The sequence below is a fragment of the Acinonyx jubatus genome, chromosome A3, assembly GCF_027475565.1.
Source record: "Acinonyx jubatus isolate Ajub_Pintada_27869175 chromosome A3, VMU_Ajub_asm_v1.0, whole genome shotgun sequence".
Taxonomy (NCBI): domain Eukaryota; kingdom Metazoa; phylum Chordata; class Mammalia; order Carnivora; family Felidae; genus Acinonyx; species Acinonyx jubatus.
Genome location: NC_069388.1, coordinates 77,700,050 through 77,723,060, shown reverse-complemented (window position 1 = coordinate 77,723,060; position 23,011 = coordinate 77,700,050). Strand labels below are relative to the sequence as shown.

General features: G+C 36.5%; 1 protein-coding gene across 5 annotated transcripts in view; it reads left to right on the top strand.

The window, feature by feature from the left end:
- The window catches only part of USP34 (ubiquitin specific peptidase 34), a 248,246-nt gene extending 225,544 nt beyond the window's left edge, over positions 1-22,702 (top strand). For 3 of the 5 annotated variants that reach the window (XM_053200642.1, XM_027072388.2, XM_027072389.2), the window contains 13 exons: positions 1,302-1,936; positions 2,920-3,077; positions 4,509-4,587; positions 6,134-6,260; positions 7,066-7,173; positions 8,131-8,235; positions 8,352-8,476; positions 9,467-9,590; positions 17,838-17,917; positions 20,025-20,165; positions 20,272-20,415; positions 21,082-21,241; positions 21,445-22,702. In XM_053200642.1, coding sequence (XP_053056617.1) covers positions 1,302-1,936; positions 2,920-3,077; positions 4,509-4,587; positions 6,134-6,260; positions 7,066-7,173; positions 8,131-8,235; positions 8,352-8,476; positions 9,467-9,590; positions 17,838-17,917; positions 20,025-20,165; positions 20,272-20,415; positions 21,082-21,241; positions 21,445-22,052 — 2,594 coding nt within the window. In that variant the 3' untranslated portion in view covers positions 22,053-22,702. Of the gene's footprint in view, positions 1-1,301; positions 1,937-2,919; positions 3,078-4,508; positions 4,588-6,133; positions 6,261-7,065; positions 7,174-8,130; positions 8,236-8,351; positions 8,477-9,466; positions 9,591-17,837; positions 17,918-20,024; positions 20,166-20,271; positions 20,416-21,081; positions 21,242-21,444 lie in introns of those variants that run through there. The other 2 variants (XM_053200643.1, XR_008289340.1) reach the window with 2 other exon arrangements.
- The last annotated feature ends 309 nt before the right edge of the window (positions 22,703-23,011 follow it).

Here is a 23,011-nt window from a genome sequence, read left to right as displayed (position 1 = left end):
GTAATATGGGTATAGTCTTACTGTTTTAAGTCCGAATGAAAGTGAGGATAATAAAAGTAGTGCTTGCTACATAAAATAACGGTGTTAAATAGTATAAATGTTCAAGAAATGTTAGCAGTTCTTGTTGTTGTGATTATTGTTGTTTGACCATTATCATTACTGTCATTGTCATCCTTATCATTTCCCAAGGCTAAATCTGAGCTCTACCTCTTTATCTGTGTGACCTTGGTCTTTGCTTCTCCAAGATTCAGATTTTCCAATGTAATATCACCTACCTCCAGAATGATTGTAAGGATTAAATAAAATAATATTTTTAAGTACCTTGCTCAGTGCTTTGCACATAGTAACTTTTTACAGAGGGACTCAACTAATGAGTTATTTACCTCTCAGAATTACATGCTTAATAACCTTTTTCAGGTATGTTGAAGGAGGGATGCTTTCTTTGCATTCAGAGTCAGCCTAGAAGCGTCCAGTTAGGGAATGAATAAGTCATGGGGATAAAAGAGACAGCATAGGGAACATAGTCAGTGATACTGTAATAGTGTTGTGTGGTGACAGATGGTAGCTACACTTGTGGGCAGCATAGCCTAACATAAAGAGAAGTTGAATGACTATGTTGTACACCTGAGAGTAATATAACATTGTATGACAACTATACACAAATTAAAAAAAATTTAATACAAATTTAGCCCAGAAGACTTTTAAAGATTTTCCAAAGTTAATGATCTATAGTTGGCATATATATAATCTTCTACATTATAATGAACTTTAAAATAGAAGGTCTCATTCTATTTTTGTAACTTTACATTCTACTGTTAACTGTAAATCATTACAAAATAATTTATCATCATTTTGTAAAGAAGAAGAAAAAGTAAGACACTAAAACATCGAACGATCTGACCATGTCAGACAGCCTTAGCTAGGTCTTCTGGCTCCAAATGCTATATTATTCCTGGTAAACCATATTATTTCTTAAGAAGAAATGAAACGATAAAATAAGTGGGAAATTCTGTATCTTGGGAAAGCTAACCAAGAAGGTTAAAAACTGTTTCTATTAATGCAGTTATTGTCACTACTTTAAAAGTTAACAATGACAGAATGGAAGGCGTCTGTTTTCATCATTCCTTGGGATCTTTCTTTGGGGCCAGTGGCAGAGCAGAACGATATTAAGAAATGTTCATGTCCCTTAATTTTTAATCATTTTGATTTTTAAAGAGAAGAGTGGCTTTGTGTTTAATGACTGCTCTTCAGTCTGTTTTATATCTTATAAGGATCTGACAGTTTTGTTTTACATTTTATAGCTGCAGCTTATCTTCTGGTGTCCCTTATACCAAGCAATTCATTCCGCCAGATGTTCCGGTCAACAAGGTCTTTGCACATCCCAACCCGTGACCTTCCACTCAGTCCAGACACAACAGTAGTCCTACATCAGGTCTACAACGTGCTCCTTGGTTTGCTCTCAAGAGCCAAACTTTATGTTGATGCTGCTGTTCATGGCACTACAAAGCTAGTGCCCTATTTTAGCTTTATGACTTACTGTTTAATTTCCAAAACTGAGAAGCTGATGTTTTCCACATATTTCATGGATTTGTGGAACCTTTTCCAGCCTAAACTTTCTGAGCCAGCAATAGCTACAAATCACAATAAACAGGCTTTGCTTTCATTTTGGTACAATGTGTGTGCTGACTGTCCAGAGAATATCCGCCTTATTGTTCAGAACCCAGTGGTAACCAAGAACATTGCCTTCAATTACATCCTTGCTGACCATGATGATCAGGATGTGGTGCTTTTTAACCGTGGGATGCTGCCAGCCTACTACGGCATTCTGAGGCTCTGCTGTGAACAGTCTCCTGCATTCACACGACAACTGGCTTCTCACCAGAACATCCAATGGGCCTTTAAGAATCTTACACCACATGCCAGCCAATACCCTGGAGTGAGTAAAATTGATAATTATTTCTGTATCTTCAAATTGATTGGAAATAACCAGTTTGTCCCCTGGTGGGAAGTGGTGACAAAATATGGAAATATGTATAGTCTAACTTTAACTGTTCTTTCTTAAGAACTTACTGTGTATTTGTTTTCTTGAATATATGTATAAAATGCTGTAGTACTATAACATTGGTAAGTAATACGGATAATTCTTAGGTTGATGTTGAAATTTTATCTCTAATTGAACTTCGCTATTTTAATTTATTTAGATATTTATTATCAAGATCTACATGCTGTGCTAAGCTGTGAACTATGCAATATTTTTATCTTAGCTGTAGTATTCCCTAGTGTTTTTTTCTTAACTACATTCAGGGGAATGAAATGGTTAAGGAGTCCATCAGAATACAAATATATGCGGTCTAAATCTGGTACCTTTATTTCTGCAGACTGTTTATAAGTTTTATATTAAAAACTCCCCCCTTCATGTATAGCTGTCATTCCTGGATATTCCGTTATACTATTGCTTCTTAACACTGTTGTAAACTCAAGATGACATCAAGAGGGTTTAAGTCTGAGAAAGGGGTTGGAAGAAGAGTGAAGAACCCTTTTTTCAAGCTGTCAACCTAGAGGCCACAAACTGCTAATATGAGAAGTTTTTTGCTAAATGGGAGATGGTGGGAGTGGAGAGTAGTGGCATTTTCAATACATTCAACATTTACTTAAGAGTTCAGTCAAATGAATGCAATGAAGAGTATTTTAATTACTGGTATCCTTGAATTATATACTACTTTTTCCTGTTGAAAAAAAGCACCTTAATTAAGATCCTTTAGACATGATGTAGTAAATTGTTCCACACACACCCCCCACCCCCCTGCCAAGAAAGAATAACCTAATTTCCAGCCAAGAAATTTAGAATGCCTACAATAGAGGAAATGTTCTAAAATGTAGGGTTAAAAGGTCACCAAAATGCTTCTTTGCCCTTTTTAGGCAGTAGAAGAACTGTTTAACCTGATGCAGCTGTTTATAGCTCAGAGGCCAGATATGAGAGAAGAAGAATTAGAAGATATTAAACAGTTTAAGAAAACAACCATAAGTTGTTACTTACGTTGCTTAGATGGCCGCTCCTGCTGGACTACTTTAATAAGGTAAAAAGATGTTTTCTGTTAATTTTTTTAATATGTTTTGTTTTTCCAAGTGAGGAAATGGGCACTATCCTTTTGGACCTTTTGAAGAGTTATAATTAAACTATAACTGAGAGTTTGCCAATTCTTGAAAGTTATTAGGGAAGCATTTTCCATGTAGTTACCTTGGAAGGATTTAGCTCTTAAAAATTAACACTACTTTTGAACAGCTTTTATTTTGTTTTGGTTTTGGATTGTTTGTATGTGTTTTATCAGAATCTTAATGTATAATCTTAAATCTGAAGCTTGAATCCTCCTCTGTGTTGCTATTCATCTTGACTTATGCTTAGTTCAGTTCTAGAGGCCTCCAAAAACAGCTTTCTCCATCTTTGGATGAGTCTTACTGTTAATGTTTTAAATTGTTTAGCCCAGATCTTCCTGTCTTTTTTAACTATAAGAATTAGCCAAATAACAAAACATCATTATAATTGTTCAGAGCTACAGAAGTTATTGAATGGTTGTAAAGGAACTCTTCAACAAATGACACATAATTCCCTTAACTGTAGAAAGTCCAAGTTAATTTCTTAAAACGCTTCTGTGTATTACATTTAAGACTTGGAGGTAATGTCCTTTATGGGGCACATTTTGGCAGTATTTCTTTGAACACTATAATACTTTAAGCTTGATCAACCAAGATAAAGTTATTTCAGGTTTTCTTGAGAAAATTTTCAAATTTGAATATTAGTACACAAAATGAGTTAACTCATGCTTTTGCTCTAAAGGAATTCTTTTAAAATGTTGGCATTAATTTTAAATACATTGTTTTCCCAAGGTTTACTATTTATCTTTTTCTTAAAAAAAAAAAAAAAGATTGAGCTTTCTTAATTCTTTTTTGAAAAAGTAAAGAAAACATCTAACTAAAGTACAAGGAATTCTGGTTGTACTTCTATATACCAGCAGTTTCCAGTACGTAATAATGAAATTAGGTCTGTTAACAGGAGCAATACAACTACTTTTGAGGATTATCACATAAATTATTTTCAAGGCCATGGTGTGTTTAATGTTTCCCCTTCGTGTTTCTCTTTCTTCCCAAGAACCAGCTGATGAGTGCTTGGATAGTATAAGTGTATTTTGTTATTATCCAGAAGATAAACCCATTATAAAAAATAAACATTATTTATACTGAAACTTTAAGAAGATTCACATGATACCTCTCTTCCACTGTTTCGAGCAGTTGTTGACTAGATACTAGCATATGCAACTTTTCTCCTTGTTATTTAGAGCGTTTCTTAATATTATCTCCTTTTATTACATTACTAAAAAACAGATATAAGCAGTCTCTCCTGTAGGTAGAAAAGTAGAGGGTCTAAATGACCATTTAGTTCTATTTTTTTGTCACCTGAGTTTTCCATTCTGATGCAGAGTTCTCAACCTGGACTTTATGTATTCTTCTAGTGCCTTCAGAATACTATTAGAATCTGATGAAGACAGACTACTTGTTGTATTTAATCGAGGGTTGATCCTGATGACTGAGGTAAATATTTTATTCCATTTTACAGTAGACGTATCTCATTTTAATGTTTTCACCAAGACTTCTTTTTTTATGGATATTTAGTATTCATGCTAGACTGTTTTACAGGTCTTTAGATTTTGGTTATACAGATCAATAAATGCAATGTATATTCCAAGAATAATAAGGTCACAGTTTTTAGGTTGTTGTTTTCTTTGTGCATTGTAATTCCATACTTCTTATTTTGTATTTAGAACAACCACTGTTTTTATTGATACCATTTGTAAGGGTAGAAACAGATGAAATTCATGTGATTTAATCACTAGCACAATTGTTCAAGATCTCACTTATTTGACAGTTAAGAAACTGAGATTACCATCATCAGAGGAAGCCATTGAGACTGTTATAGGTGGTTAAAATCACCTGTTCATTCTTCCCACAATTCTCGAACATCCACAACTATGAGATGATTTTAAAGCCATAGAGGTACATTTTACCCCTTAGTCTAATAATGGAGAGAAGACAAAAGAATATATGCCAAGAACACCATGAGAAATAAGAGTTAGGATAGCTTTTTCAGTTAATGGTGTTACAGAATAGGAAAACCACATTTTTGAAACTGCACTTATGAAGAATTTGAACTTGTAAAGATAAGTGGGAGAGTATTTAGATAAATGATGTGGTCACCACAGGGGCAACAAAGTATTGTCATATTTGAAAAAAATGCCACATACTTTTGTTTGGCTAGAACAAAAGGTATGTGAAGAGTAGTGAGAATTTCATTCTTTCATTCAACACATGTTTGAATGTCTACTCTGTGCCACGCATTGTACTAGGCACTGGGTATACAGCAGTGAACAAGACAGACATGGTTCCTGTCCTCATGGCTTATAGGTTAAGTGCCATACAAGTACATTGTTTAGTTAAGGGACCACTACAGATTCTAGACGATGGATTTTGAACTTTGAATTATGGATAGTATATAGGTTATAGGGAACTGATTTGAGAGGATTAGGGAAAAAAAAAAAAGCTTTGTGTAAAATGAAATAGGAAAAAAAAGCTAAGGATTTGGAATGAAAAGACTTAATAAGCTAATATGATTAAAGGAATTCTACCTTTTGGAGCCCTTTTTCCTCATTCAGGTGTACTGTTTTGGCTATAGCTGACAACCATTTCACTATTGTCTTCCTTCCGAAGCCCTAGAATGTTAGAGACAGCAATTACCCATTCTTCATAATCTTGTTGCCTGCTGCTTTGCAATCTCTAAGGCTTGTGGCCTAAGAGCAAACAGTAACCAAAAACAAACAAAATGATTAAATGAATTATTCCTTCAGATCAAAATGTATGCATAAAATATCAGCTCTGCAGGTGAGCACTGTTTTTGTATTTTAAGGAAGAGCTGAATTGGGAGAATTTGACTTTTAGCTAGAAAGCAAATACATTTGCTTTGGGCACATGTGCACACACATAAAGTCTGGAAATATCTGTCATAAAGGGTGAGCACTACCATTTTGTGGCTCAGTAAAGTAAAAATGAAATGAAAATTTCCATCTTTTTAAATCACTTGTAGTCATTCAACACTCTGCACATGATGTATCATGAAGCCACAGCTTGCCATGTGACTGGAGATTTAGTAGAACTTCTGTCAATATTCCTTTCAGTTTTGAAGTCTACACGCCCGTATCTTCAGAGAAAAGGTTTGGTCATTCTTCTTATTTTTGTTACCTTTAACTATTACAGAACAAAATAAGGGTTTCAAACCACATGTTTCAGAGATTTTTGTCTTTATCTCTAGTTGATGGTACAGAAGATGAGAATGTTCCCTGTCATCAAATATTCATCATGACCTCCCGATATAAAGCTGGAATGCTCTTGTTTATTCTCTAATGCCTTCCTGGAGAATAGGCAGCGTCTTATAAGTGTTAAGATTTAGGAGACTAGAAAATGCTTCCAACCAGAGTAACAACATGGGTATTTTGTGAAGGTTCTCCAGCTGGAAACCTCCATGGCTTAGGTTAGATTATTTTTAGTTTCAAGAGAAATAACTATAAAATGTATCTCTCCCCCACAGTATGAACTCTGAACTTCATATAAATTTCTAGAAAACGGACATATTCATGACTAAGATAATGTGTTTTAAGAAACCTAACAGGTTTGGGGCGCCTGGGTGGCTCAGTGGGTTAAGCATCTGGCTCTTGGTTTCAGTTCATGTCTTGGTCTCGTGAGATTGAGCCCTGCATCAGGCTCTGTGCTGAGCCTGCTTGGGATTCTGTCTCCCTCTCTCTGCCCCTACCCCACTCGTGCTCTGTGTCTCTCAAAGCAATCTAGGAGGTTTAACAGTTAGTAGCTATCTCATGAAAATAATCACTTAGCTTTCACCAAAGATGTTTATGTCATTAACTTGATTTTCTTAGTGTTAGCATTCTGTAGGTAATAATAGAAAATAATTGTGAGGAAGTTTGAACTCAAGTGGCTTATTTATGTATGCTTTTGTATTTGCAGATGTGAAACAAGCATTAATCCAGTGGCAGGAGCGAATTGAATTTGCCCATAAACTGTTAACTCTTCTTAATTCCTATAGTCCTCCAGAACTTAGAAATGCCTGTATAGGTAAGTTACTTGGAAAATATACCTGTGTGAAAACCTAGTGGAAGATTCTTACAGAATATTTTTTGCAAGATGTGGTATTAGGTTCAGAAATAAGCTAATACCATAGATGTGGTATTAGCTTCAGAAAACATTTTTACTTTTATGTGTAACTCATACTGGCCAGCAAATCCTAGAAAATCTAGTTATATTTTTCAACATGCCAGTAATTATGTGATCAAGGCTCTTTGAGCTTAGGTTATTTCTAGATCTTTTGCAGCTCTGAAATCTTCTAGTCCTATATAAACAAGGTTGAATCACACAAATGTTTACAAAGGAGAGCTGATATTATAAAGAGTTGGAGTAATTATTTCACTGTCCGTTCTTTTGCCTAAAGATACTTCTTAGTAGCTGTTCTCAGACTCATGAGTATTTTACCTTTTTAAAGTCCTCTTTAGAGACTGTAACTATTTATGGTTTGTTTGTTTGTTTTTGTTTGTTTTCATTTACAAAATGATGTGAGTAACTGGCTCTCATGTATAAGTAATCGGTTTTGGTCTGATGTTCTGTGGAATTACTGGCCTGTAACTTCAGTAACCTCTGACTGCCAGTAGCCTGTCATCATCACAAGGTTTACGTCTGTGTGATGTGGATTTTATGAAGACACGACATCAGTGTGCATGAAATATTTCCTTTAGTGTACTTATCCATGGTGCTTCTCTTGGATAAATAAAATACACGTAAATAGTTTTAAACTTTGGTTTCTAAATGATATTGTGGTTAGTAACTCTGCTGATTCAGATTTGAGCATCAGACAGAATTTCTCCCAATGTCAGGAGCTAAAACCATTTTAGATTCATTAAAACTTTCCACCTGCCATACTGCAACCAATCACCCTAACAGGATTTGTGAGTTTCAAAGTAGCAGGTTAGATATATACTCCAGTTTTACTTTAAACTCACACTGTGTTTTTATTTTCAGATGTCCTCAAGGAACTTGTGCTTTTGAGTCCCCATGACTTTCTTCATACTCTGGTTCCATTTCTACAACACAACCATTGTACTTATCATCATAGTAATATACCAAGTACGTATTCCTCAAGCACAGTACTTGAATGTGGTTGGCATTTAATCTTTCTGCACACTGAAACATGGAGATTTATTTTTTCCATTTATTCTTATTGTACACTTTTAATGTCTTAGTGTCTCTTGGACCTTATTTCCCTTGTCGAGAAAATATCAAGCTAATAGGAGGGAAAAGCAATATTCGGCCTCCGCGCCCTGAACTCAATATGTGCCTCTTGCCCACAATGGTGGAAACCAGTAAGGTATGTTGGGATGCCAGGAAAACCATGTTTCTGTAGTACACAGTAATTTGAAATTTCCCCTCTAGCAGTTATATTAGATTTAAATGACCATTTTGTGGATCCTAAGAAGATTAGACTCATTTGGACTTTTTCCTTTTAGTGCTCTGAAATGTTGGTTGAGTATTTGCAAAATCAACAACAAGCACAAGTAGTAAGTTTTTTCCCTCCCTCAAAAAAATACCCTAATAGAAAGTCTTAGTAGTATTTGTCACTAGGCTAAATTATAACTGGGTCATATTTCTAAACCTGAAGAGTCAAGTTAGGTATTTATTATTGTTTAAATTTGACCATATAATCAATGACTTCATTTACTGCCCTTTCCTTATAATCCCTTGACCTAAGCCTAATATCACTGATAGATTTATCATCATTTGTAGTCTGATTCTTCTCTTCTAATTCATATTCTAAAATAATGCTAATTCTAAATTATAGAGAACATTGAACAGAGGATAATTTATCTTAGTTTCAACATTTTTTTAACAATTTTTCCCTTTATCTATCTTCACCCGACTTCATTCACACTCCCCCTGGCCCACCATCTTTGGATCTTAAATATACTTAAGTTCTTATAAAATATTAAAAATAATTAACACTGTAGTAACCATTACAGAAATCATTTGAAATCTATTTCAAAAATCAAATTTAATTCAACTCTTCTTGATGATGTCTGTAGAACTAAAGTGTCACATTTTAAAATCCTACAGTAATTTTACTTTATTAAAGTATATAGAAATAATGGGTAATTTAATTGATAGCATTTGCACACTGAAAATAAATTTGTGACAATTAAGATCTTAACATTACTAGAAACTTGGAATTTAAAACTAGGTTCTTATAGAATTTAAATATTTAATCAGCTTTTGAGTTTAAACTTATTACATTTGCACAAAATATGCTCTTTAATTTATTATACAATTTAAGTGCAACCATTTTATCATCTTTAACCTTCAGGGCAAAGATGACGTTTATGATCGTATGCTGCTAGACTACTTCTTTTCTTATCATCAATTCATCCATCTATTATGCCGAGTTGCAATCAACTGTGAAAAATTTACTGAAACATTAGTTAAGCTGAGTAAGTATAAAAGATGAGCAGTAAATTCCACTGAATTATTTTAAGCCCCTAGCCACTCAGGAAGGGGAGACCAAAATGAGACCATCCTTTTTTTCTTTTTTAAAGTGACTGTTTAAAAATATTAATTATTCTTGGGAACATTTTTATTTTTATTAAGAAAACACCAACTTACTGGTTTCCATTGAATAGTTCTGCCCAGAGTTTCAGCTGGCCTATAAAGGAGTGTGGAGTAGGGCTGATCAGTTTGTACATAGAAGCCCAAGTCCTCCTCCATCTGCCCAGCAGAATTTAAAAACAAATACCAAAAACTACTCTGCTTTAGGGAGGCAGGCTTAGAGAGGTGGACTTTTCCCAGCCCTGATCTTGAGGATAAGATGAGATCTATAGTGCCAGCTGTGCTTTGGAGCTGGCAATGCCAAGAGCAAACTGAGTGGGCTTGCCAGGATGAAGCAGAGGTGCATATATGAGTAAATTAGGAGGTAAGTCTCATGAAATAGAGAGATGAGTGAGAAGAAAGGAAATTTGATAAGATATGAGAAATAGTAAACAAAACCATCAGTGAGTTATAAAAGGGCAAAAAACTCAAATTATTCAAGAATGTGCCTGAGACCTATAAGAGAATTGCTCCCTTTGGGTGACTTTTTCTAGCTGAAAAGTCTTTAGAAGATATGTCCCCTCTCTTAGGACCTCCAGAGTTACCAGGGTCTGTGTGGCCTGTGAGTCTTACTTCTTTACGGATGGCCCAGGATCCTCTCCCAGTGTTCTGTAGTTTTGTTTCAGAGCATAGGAAGTGAAATGCTCATGGAACCACCACCCAGGTCAAGAAACAGAATATTGTCACACTCTAGAACTCCCCATCGTGCTCCTCCTTAATCACAACCCCTTCCTTCTATGGAAGAGGTTTTGATCCACTGTAAGTAGGGCAAAAGATGTGAACATACCTTAGGTTCCATTATCCAAGAAGAAGGAAGTGGTAACAGCTGTCAGGGATAATTCCTCTTCAGAAAAACCATCTTATTGGTAAGTGATTAGAGTGTCTTCAGATTTGGAAGATTGTTCCTTCCACCTGTTATCATTAGCTGGTTTTATACATATGTGGCTGAAGTGCCAAGTGGGGGCTGTGGGTGGGGAAGCACATGATGAGATTGGCCATTTCATGATTACACAGTTCATTCATGGCACTTGGTAAAAAACTAAAACCTAGCAGTGGCAGTGATCGAGTGTGAGAAAATGTCCAGGAATTCTGGTAACACAGCCTTGTTCCCAGATAAGAAGGGGGACTTCTTAAAATGCTGACCTTATGAAAAGTTCTTGGTAATTGTGTTCACGTGATTTATACCAAAAGTTATGTGAGGAACTATTTTGGCTGCTTGAACAGCTGTGATCAAATAGTGAATGTTGTACCCTCTTTGGGACTGTCTTTCCTCATCAATACAAATACATGTTTCAGGGAAAATAAACATGGAGGCGAGGAGGAAGGGAAAGAGGACATACACTTAGCCATCAGCATTAGCTAAATCAACTTTCATATTTTATATTCCCATCCCTTTTATAACCATGAAGCACTGTTGATGCTGCCTCCTAGTGGTTAGTGTATGAGGATGGAAATACTCTCCCAACTGCATCATCGTCCACATTATGATAGCCACAAGCCATATGTGAGTGTTGAGAACTTGAAATGTGATTTAAGAAATGGAATTTTCATTTCATTTCATTTTAACCAAACTTAGCCAGATGTGGCTGGTGGCTGTATTGATACAAAACAAAGCCTTCACAAGTTGAGCAGGTTGTACCTTTTTTTTTTAATTAGTTAATTCATTTATGTATTTTTATTAGGATCCTCCTACTCTGCGATCTTCCCCAGAAGTCATGGTTATCTCTTAATGCAGAAAATTAGACATTATTTTGAATATGAAATAAAACAAAGACCTAAAAACAGTGCTTTCCTTATGTGTCATCTGAATAGCAAGAGTACATCCCAGTGTTTCAGGTTAACTCCTGCTTTCAGTTGCAATGATTATTTCCAGGGAGAGGCACCTAGGAGAGAGCTTGAGAAAACAAAGCCAGCCCACATTGACTGTAATAAGGAGCAGGCAAATTGATAAGGAGTTTCAACTTGTATAATTTCTTCAAAAACTTATATTTGGCAACAAGGAAAGAGCAAATTTAAACTGGTTGTGTCCTTAATCATTTGAGCCTTGAGGTTAGATGGTCCAAGGGCCGGAATATTGTGACCACAGGTGGGGTTGTCTCAAGACCTATATGATTGTAGGTCACTTCCAGTTTTGAGGAAAAGTCTCTGTGGTAATTCTTATGGATAACTCAGCAGATTTTAAGATTTGTTGGGAGACAAAAGGAATTGTGTAATAATTGTATATTAGAGTTACAGGTGCAAAACAGTAAAGTGTGGGTTGGAGTGCTTTTGAAGTGGAGGTAGGCATGGGGCTACAGAGACACAGAAGTGGGGGGAGAATTTGGGGAGAGTGAACAAAGCTACTGACTTCCATGTGAAATAACTGTGTCTGAAATTACAGTATTTTGATATTTAAAAATAGTGGAATTTAGCCAAAAAAATTCTAAAAAAGAATAAGAGGGACTGGCACTATTGATTTAAAAAAAAAAAAAACTTACCAAAGATCAGTAATTTTTTATTTTATTTTTAAGATTTAATACATACACATATTCAAAATAGCAAGAAGTACACATCACAATATCACAGACCTATCCCCCACTTTTATTAAATTTTTTTGTTTATCTTTTTTTGCATAAAAGCAGCAAATATAGGTTTATTTTCTCTTCTTTCTTACATAAAAGTGAATTACAGTGTTTAAAACTGTGTGAAGCAGATATGAAAATACATGGGCAGAAAAACATACACAAGCAATGGAAAACAGCCCCAAATAAACATAAGGATACATGGGGGTTGGAGTCAATTAAGATGACCTGTCAGATTTGTGGACATTGTATGGTATTGAGAGAATCAGTCAGCTACTCAGGGAGAGAAGGGGCAGGACTTTAATATCTTATACTTAAATAGATTACAGGAGGATTAAAGATTTAGCTGTGAAAAATGAAGTCATAACAATATTAAAGAAAAACACAGAATCACATAGTTAGCACCTTGAGATTTGAAAGACCATTAAGCAGGACACAAAACCCATAAACAATAAAATAAAATCTTTGGCAGTGTAAAAATTGAAATTACTACATGTTGAAAAATGCCATCGATGAAAATATAGCTAGTGGGGAAAATATTTGCATTCTTAACAGATAAGTGGTTAGTATTGGCAATATATAAAGAATTTTTAGGATTCAGTGAGATGGGAAAGGACATTAAGTAAAATAAGTAAAAGGCCATCAACAGGCAACTTCTTCACATACAAAACAAGTAAATGTGTTGTAACCATATGAGGATTTTCCCTGCCTTCCTAATCATGATTTCTCTTTTCTCTTTTTTTTCCCCCCAACTATGAGATAAAGTTTAGATGGTATGCATAAACAGTTTTGGGAAAGAAGAGATGTTTTAATGGAGTCAATTTGAGGAGGCATATTATTAACATTATCACTTCAGATTGTTCATGACCCTTGATCCTGCAATACCAGATCTAAGAATCTACCCTACTCTACTCATAAAAGTGTCCAACAACATGCATAGGGTGTTTATTTTCACTCAGTTTGTATTGGATAAAAACTGGAAACAACCCAGATGTCCAACAATAAGAGTTGAGCTGAGTAAACCTATAATTTATTGTATAGTCTTTAAATAATTCATGTGTATTTTATGGTCTTTAAAAAGATAGGACCTTAGATTACATGAAAAAAAAGCAAATTGGAAAACAGTATGCAGAATGTGACCACAGACTTAGAACAATAGGAAAAATCACTTAGTACATGTTTAAAAAAAAAACCAAACCTAGAGGCTTATACTCCGGTGGTATAAGGATAAAATTATGGGTTGCTTCATTGTCTGGGTTAAATGTCTATAAGTTTGAAATCATTTGCAATGATCATTTGTCTTGGGGGTGGGCGGGGGAACAAAATTTTTAAGTAGTAGTATAGGAAGATCGCCTGGCTGGCTTATTAGTCAGTTAAGCATCCGCTTTTTTTTTTTTTTTTGTAATTTTTTTTTCTTAACGTTTATTTTATTTTTGAGAGACAGACACAGAGTGCAAGAGGAGGAGGGACAAAGGGAGAAGGCGACACAATCTGAGGCAGGCTCCAGGCTCTGAGCTGTCAGCACAGAGCCCAGTGTGGGGCTTGAACTCACGAACCTTGAGATAACATGACCTGAGCTGAAGTCAGATGCTCAACTGACTGAGCCACCCAGGTGCCCCAAGCATCTGATTCTTGATCTCCGCTCAGGTCTTGATCTCAGGGTCATGAGTTCAAGCCCTGCATGGCTCCACACTGGGCATGAAGCCTACTTAAAAAAAAGTGGGGGTGGGGGGTTGGGGGGGGGTAGTATAGGGAAAAAAAAAAAAGTATAGGAAACTGCTATTGCAGACTCCCAATATTTTTTTTAAGTTACCAGAGTTGATGTGCAAAATTAACAGTGAGATGCTCAAGTAAAATTAAATGACAAATTCCTAGATTTATAAACAATTTTCATTTTCAGAGATAAAACAAGAATCTGTCACCTTTATTATTTAACATTGCTTTTGACAATTTTGTTAATGCCTTAGTAAATGAAAGTAAAAAATAGTAAAAGGAAATTTTTGCAAGTAACATTGTATATACCTAAAAATCTAAAATCTTCAAAATCTCTGGAATTAAAAAATTAGTATAGTTGGTAAAAGTAAACAAATTAGAAATTCATCTTATCAAAAACACAGCTGTGGTTCACGCTTTACCTTTTTTGATGTCCTGATGCTACTGACAACCAGTTAGCTGTTCCCAAAAGACGTCTTGGGGTTAATGAATATACCAGTTATTCAGTACAGATCAGAAGGCAGCGTCTACCAAGGGCAAATCCATCTATCCCAGGCTAATACTTAGTAATTGCATTTATAAATGATATATTTATAATTAGCAGTTCATTACAAGTTAATTCACAAAGAGGAAGAACTGGCACAGTGATCTGAATACTCTGTGGTAGGGCGAGCAGATTTTTTTCCAGTAACCAACATGGGAAGCCAAATAAATAGAATAGGTTGCTTAATGGGTATGAGTGAGAACAGGGAGAATCAGATGTGTGATATTCTGTGGCTAAGATGTCTTGATGATTCAGTCCTGTAGTGAACCATTAGTTGTGGGCTTTCATCCATTGACTCCCACTTCCCATGGATAATGCTTGGATGGGCTAAACACTGCTACAGAAAACTAGACAAATAATCTTAACCCAATTCAGATAGGAGAGACCCTGAGCAGTAAATATACATATACAATACTTCATCCTCAAAGCAATCATCTGAATTACCATTCTACCTACAAAAGCAGTTTTTAAAAGATTTTTAATAACTCATCTAGTAGCTTCTACACTATAAAGTGTTATTAATGAGGAAAAGTTATTTGGAATAGTTTTTGATTATGGTATAGTACTTCATGGATGGGGTGGGGTAAGGACCCGTTGAGGATGCCTGAAGTCACAGGATAAAGAAAGATAAGTGGACAGAACCCAATATGTCTTAGGCCTACTCATCCTGATTCTTGAAACAAGGCTTGGACGTGTGCCTTGATTGCGTCAGGATGCCTGTGCTTTGTACCCAGTAAAGCACCCCAGAACGTATTGGAGGAATGTGTAGAGTAGGATGGCATTGGCCTCTACCTTGAGTTACAGAGCCAAGATACCCCTGATCCCTCAGTGCTTTGTGAAAATGCTAGACTAGAAAGAAAGTGATACTTTGTTTGCTCTGAAGGGATGGCCCTCCTTCCAAAGGAGGTGCACCTCAGAGAGGAAATAGGGCTGCGAAAGAGGTTTCATTAGCTCACCATGGTGGCACAGTGTTTTCCACAGTGTAGTGTATATAATAAGATGGTCCAGGGAAAATAATTGTATATTCATAAATAGGTATGGATCTTACAGTGTCACAAAAATACAAAACTAGTATACTAAATTTATGACTTCTTAGTTCTGTTGCCTAAGGCTGATGTAGTATTAGCCTCCCTAAGTGAATCTAAAGAATAGTGTTAAGTAAACAGTGTACGTGATAGGCACATATGAAAACACTTAGGAAAATGGCATGAATGATTGAAGTTTGGGGAAACACTGGTTATTGAAAAGATTACAGGCTTCACAATCAGATCTACCTGGGGTAGATGTTTTGCTCCCTGGCTTTTGGGATGAACCTGAGCAGATTACATAGTCTCTCTAAGCCTGATTTCTTCATTGAAAAAAAGGGAAATGAGGATAAAACAATGCTTTTGAAACATTGGAAGTGATGTTAGATTAGGGAAGACCTCCACAGTTTTTTGTTTGTTGTGGTAGTGCTGGCTTTTTGGTAGTTGTGGAAAATAGGAATAAAGATTGTTTTGTTTTGAGGAATAATTAAGAAAAAAAGAATAAAGACAAAGACTAGAGAAACTTACATTGTAATGTGCAGTCTACTTTGACCTGGGAGGGTTTAGGTCAGGGCAGGATTTAGGGGTTGGCAGACTTCCTGCAAAGAGTGTACCTTGCTGGCCATATGTATGATCTGCATCACATACTCTTCTTTGTTTCACTATTCCTTTTGCAATCCTTTAAAAATACAAAAGCCCTCCTTAGCTCACATGGCCATACAAAGATAAGTTGTGGACCAGAATTGGCCTGGAGGCCAAAGTTTGCCACCCTTTGCTGTACTTTTATGGGTGATTATGATGCACGGACATGGGAGCATAGAAAGTCTTACCTGTACCTGACAGTTTTGATGACATACCCTTGTTTGCTTATATATATTGTGATCTTATAGTGGGTAAATGCCTCCAGCCCCAACCAGATTAAGTTAGGATAAAAGAGAAAGATGACAGTTCGCTTGGGGATCTCTCTACAAAGGGTTAATCTTGACAGGAAAATAAACTTAACCCACAAAAGGGAATCTTGGCATCCTTGGATGACTAAATTGGATGACTGATCTGACTTTCTTGTCTGTCTTAAGATTTTCTCTTAATCCTTGGCTCATCCCAGAGGTTGGCAAATAATAATAGCCTGCATTCTCACGATTTTGTAAAACCAGTGAGCATACCTGCACGCTGAGAGTTTTTACATTTTCTAATAAATACTGTTATTCTAAATATTTTTGTGACATGAAAATTACATGTGAGTCAAATTTCAAAGTTCTTAGGTAAAATTTTATTGCAAGACAGCCACACCCATTCGTCTAGTGTTGTCTTTGGCTGCTTTCACACTACTACTGCGGAGTTGAGTATTTGCAATGGGGATCATTTGGCTGCAAAGACTGAAATATTTACTATTTGGCCCTTTACTTTAGAAGTTTGTTGACTTCAGGTCTAACTCAATTTTTTCTTAACTGGAGGAGGATAACTTTTATTACTTTTATTATTTCTCCTTCTCCATGATCATATTTTCGCTGGAAGTGGGAGTGTGGAAGATGGGAAATTTACTTACAGTTGTGCTTTGAGAAGTAGGGCATAGGGCAGGGGAACACATTTCTTAAAGATAATACTTGACATTTGGAATAGTCAGAAAGAGGAAAGGTTAAAACTATTCAATAGAGGTTCCAAATAGAACACTGACATACAGCTAAGTATGGTCCACCCAGAAGAGCTTGGGGACAAGACTAGAAGCTGTTAGACTCAAGAGCAGTGTCTATGTAAATCCACCATAATTCTCCGTGTTTTCGGGGAAACAAGGTAAAAGAGGAAGGACCAGTATATTTTCTAATTCTCCTCATCCTCTCTTTGACCTTGCACCTCTCCCTTCCAGCTTAGCTAGTCCATGAAAATTATCTAATATGCAGGGTGGTACCTTAATCCAAGAAAGCTTTGGAACCACTTGCAATAATCTTTATTAAATTGTCCCAGATAAGGTTCTAACACTTACAGAGCAAATTGGTTTAAGTTACCTCAGATCCTTTTGGGAATGAGGTGTGGAATATGACTAAATTCAAAGTATACTGCATTCTAAATTATTTCACTGGTTAAAGCATTGGAATGAATTCTTCCCCTTTAGGTATTCTATAGATTTCTAAAACATGTAGAAATACTCATAGTTGTGACTAGAAATACCTGTAGAATTGTACCTACAAAGTTGAATACCTCAGTAGTATAATTTATAATTATAACCTATTCTGATTTCTTTTCAAATATTAGGTGTCCTAGTTGCCTATGAAGGTTTGCCACTTCATCTTGCACTGTTCCCCAAACTTTGGACTGAGCTATGCCAGACTCAGGTAAAGAAAATGAGTTTTAGATGATTTGGTCTTTCATCTCCTCACCATTTGGTCAGTAATTTTAGGAACAGTGGGTTAAACACTAGGTGGAAAAATTGGGGAGGTTTTAGAATCTTAGGTAAAATATGATTAGTGGAAATAATAGCTATTAAGTATTGGGCATCAAGTTGCCCTTTGAGGTTTTTTACTTCAGTAGATTTGTATCACAGGATTTTCAAATAAGCTAATATATTTGAATTTGTAATTTATAGGTCAATATAAATAGTTGTGGTAAAAGTCCAAAACAGGGAGGTATTTTGGGGGAAGTCCTTTACCTTTACCTCTTACCTGTTACCTTGGAGTAGGTTTTCAAGGGTCTGATGTACTTTTTTTTACCAGCATGGTCATTGAGAACAGGAAACACTATATCCTACCTACTTTAAGTATCTTAAGAGCCAACTCTTTAAAGCGGGCACCTAACTAATGCTTGTTTCATTCTGGGGGAGAATGGCAGAGAGGTGTAGAAACCAGATTGGTCCTAAGATTTGATTCATTCCTTGGACCAGGCGCATTTAGATCCTGAGAAAACTTGGTTTCCTGACTGGTTGCAGCTGCCCATCCTCAGAGGAAGAGAGGAGTTTGTTTACTTTAGCCTAAACTTTACCCACATTACAGTATCTGAAACACTTTATGCCTCTCGTACAGCCTCCTGCCTGGGCTGTAATGCTCTGTTTATTCTCCCGGTGGATGTGTGTCACACGGTGCTGTAATAGTTGTTTATCTCCTCACAAACTGAGCTCCTCAAGTGTAGAAATGGAATCCTCTCTATCCCTTCAAGAAATGTCATTTTATTCTCTGTAGTAGGAATCTTTAAAAGGCTAATTTACATTGATCACATGGCGTAGTACATAGGAGACTTTGAGAAAATGACTTCCTGGGTTTTTTTCTTTGTTTCGTTTTTTTGTTTTTGTTTTTAGCTGAGTGGTCAATTCAGTAAATGGGAGATCTCTGCTTTTTCCCTCTGCCACTGCTGCTATTCTTTTCATTCTTGATTTGGGTAGTCACTTTTTTTGGTTTCTGTACTCTGCCACTGGCTATTGCTTCCCTATTGTTTTATCTACTCCAGCACTTTACTGCTCCCTTAATTGGCTTGTTTTCCAAAGAATCCACCATCTCCAAAAACTTCCTTTAAAACAAAGCCAAACTGTCCAAGGCTTCCAGTCTGCCAGCGTGGTAGAAGCAGCCATCAAGAAACACAGGCAGCAGGCAGAGGCTCTGGCTGGTAGAATTAGGCAGATTTTCCTGACACCAAGCATTGAAGAGCTGGGTCCTGGTCCTATTCGACTTCTGATTTTTTGGGGTGAACTTGAGTGACTTACCAAGTTGCTTACTCGAATAAAATAAGCATATACCTGTACATATTATCTAAACTTTGTCCTGTTTTATTAAATACTCCATTTTATCTCCCATATAAATGATCTTTTATTAAAATACCTATAATCTAGAGAATAGATTTACTTAAAGATATACTACTTGTGTTGAAGAGCCATGACCATTTAAAAACAGGAGAATGCAATTTTAGTAAAATTTCTTCTGTATATTGGGAACCACTAATTCTTGTGAGGTAATTAAAGGAGGTTTGCTGTTTACTTTGCAGTATTCATGGGGGGTGGGGAGGATATTTCCAAACAAATTACTATTGCTTAACATTTTAATTCCTTTTATGGAATAAATTTAATTCTTAAAATTTGTCTTTTTTCTGTATATAGTTTGGTTACCTATTATCCATTAATTGGTCCTCTGCAAACATTCTCATCCTATTTGCTGGTCTTAATTTGTCCAGTCCTTATTCCCTCATTTAATGCTAGATAATAAAGTTGCATTTCTTTGGAAACCTATTTGTTCCTTTTGCCCTTCAGACTTGTTTACAAGTCTCTCTTCCTCTTATACTTACATGTAGAGTCCAAGTGACTAAGACTTGTTTTATCGGGAGTACGGTTACTATAACTGGAGTTAGAAGTGGTCTCTGAAAGGACTTAAATGACTTTGGATGTTCATCATAAGCAGTGTGTAAGCCTTGCAGTTATTTCAGTGCTCAACCATCAGTACTTCTTCTCCCCTACTGTAGTCTGCTATGTCAAAAAACTGCATCAAGCTTTTGTGTGAAGATCCCGTTTTTGCAGAATATATAAAGTGTATCCTGATGGATGAAAGAACTTTTCTAAACAACAACATTGTGTACACATTCATGACACATTTTCTTCTAAAGGTATGTCCTACCTTTGAAAACTCATTGTGTTACTTCTACCTAGTTAGTGGTTGTGTTTTCATGGTGTTGGTCTTTTGGAGATTTGTTTTTAATCTCTTTTTCTCAGGTTCAAGGTCAAGTGTTTTCTGAAGCAAACTGTGCCAATCTGATCAGCACCCTAATTACAAACTTGATAAATCAGTATCAGAATATGCAGTCTGATTTCACCAACCGTGTTGAAATTTCCAAAGCAAGTGCTTCTTTAAATGGGGTAAGAACTGGGGGAGGGATGTTGTACTTAAGAACTTTCCTTAAATCACCTTTGGCTTTAGTACTATTTTACTATCATAACTTCTTCAAACTCTGGAAAAACTACCAAATTTCTAAAAACGTGTTCACTATGGGCAGTGAAACCATTAAGAGGAGACATTCCTTTTATCTCTACTTGTTTATTACATTTTTTGAAAACATTACTTGTGATGTTTCTGTTATTGCCTGTGGCTCATAAATAACTGAAACAATCAGATTAATGATCCATTGATTATAAAGGCAATTAAACCTAGGGAATTAGGTGCCTTATATAGATTTCCATGATACCCAGGTCATACAATAATGGAATGCTAGCACATGTCCAGCAGCAGTTTTCCAAGTAACAAAATGTTGCTTAGATGCCAGAACAGGTTGCAGAGCTAGGTGAGTTAAGACCTTACTATTTGTGACATTCACCAGAAATCAGCCTGTTTGAGAAACTGATTTCTAGATCGAGGCCTTAATTTCTCACGGATGATATCCTAATGCTGGCTTTCCAGTTTTAGCATTCTCTAAAAATGCAAAAGAAACCAGAATGGATTCCTGGAAAAGTAAATGTGTGTTAAACTGTAAACAGCTGTCAAAATGTTAGCTTTAGAATTTGACATGTTCCTTTCTGGGTTTACAGGATCTGCGTGCACTTGCTTTGCTCCTGTCAGTCCACACTCCCAAGCAATTAAACCCAGCTCTAATTCCAACTCTGCAAGAGCTTTTAAGCAAATGCAGGACTTGTCTGCAGCAGAGGAACTCACTCCAAGAGCAAGAAGCCAAAGAAAGAAAAACTAAAGGTTAGCTTTGTGGACTAATATTAATTATACCTTCAGGGTGGGAGAGGGGGAAGAATACACTCAGTGTAATTGACTTTGTAAGAGCTGCCTGTTCAGCTGGGTCTCCTAGGTATAAATGCTAAGAACACAATTTCCCGCAAACACCCCCCCGCCCCGGTGTGATCTCAATGACTCCTTTCAGAGAATGATGTTCATTTTTACAGATGATGAAGGGGCAACTCCTGTTAAAAGAAGGCGTGTTAGCAGTGATGAGGAGCACACTGTAGACAGCTGTATCAGCGACATGAAAACAGAAACTAGGGAGGTCCTAACCCCAACTAGCACTTCAGACAATGAGACAAGAGACTCTTCAATTATTGATCCAGGAACCGAGCAAGATCTTCCTTCCCCTGAAAATAGTTCTGTTAAAGAATATCGAATGGAAGTTCCATCTTCGTTTTCAGAAGACATGTCAAGTATCAGGTCACAGCATGCAGAAGAACAGTCCAACGAAGGTAGATTTGAAGACTGTAAAGAGTTCAAGGACCTCCACTGTTCCAAGGATTCTAACCTAGCTGAGGAAGAGTCTGAGTTCCCTTCTACTTCTATCTCTGCAGTTCTCTCTGACTTAGCTGACTTGAGAAGCTGTGATGGTCAAGCTTTGCCCTCCCAGGACCCTGAGGCTGCTCTATCACTCAGTTGTGGCCATTCCAGAGGACTCTTTAGTCACATGCAGCAACACGACATTTTAGATACTCTGTGTAGGACCATTGAATCTACAATCCATGTGATCACAAGGATATCTGGCAAAGGAAACCAAGCTGCTTCTTGACATTAGATGTAGCATGTCTACTACTTTTAAGGTCCCTTCTCTCCATCCCCCACCCCCAAAGCTGTTTGTATAAGTTTTGCTTATTTCTGTTTTTGTGCTTCAGTTTGTCCAGTGCTCTCTGCTTGAATGGCAAGATAGATTTATAGGCTTAATTCTTGGTCAGGCAGAACTCCAGATGAAAAAATTTGCATCTTCAGTATACTTTCTAAAGGGCAATCAGATAACGGATATGTTTTATGTAATTAAGAGTTCACTGTAGTGGCTTTCATTTAATATGGCTGTCTGGGAGGAACAGGGTTCCCTGGCCCTGTACAATGTAATTTAAACTTACAGCATTTTTACTGTGTATAATATGGTGTCCTCTGTGCCAGTTTTGTACCTTATAATAGAGGCAGGTCGCCTCCGATCGCTGTGGTTCTTATTATCAAAATTAAGTTTACTTGTATACGGAACAACCACAAGAAATTTGATTCTGTAAAGAATCCTCTTTAGCTGTGGCCTGGCAGTATATAAATGGTGCTTTATTTAACAGAATACCTGTGGAGGAAATAAAGCACACTTGATGTAAAAATAATTGTTTTATTTTTATTGACATGACTGATTGATTGCTATTCTGTGCACTTAATTAAACTGATTGTGATGACTTTTCATTTGTTTACATTTAACATTGCTTTAGTCTTCTCAGATGAAAGTAATGAGGACACTGAGCGGGAGGGAAGCATTTCTCCATTATACTCTAGTTCCTTAGTGCTGGCGGCGATCCAGAACATAAGCTGCCCCGCAGCCTGTCGGTCCTCCGCCCGGAGTGCATAGCCACTGCAGGGAGTAGCCTGATGACAAGGCCCAAGGCACCTCACTCCAACATGCTTCTGAACACATGGCTGCTATGCTACCTAAAGAGCTACAGACCTTAAAACCCTGAAGTGAAATAAAGGAAAAGTATCAACGTGCCATTTATT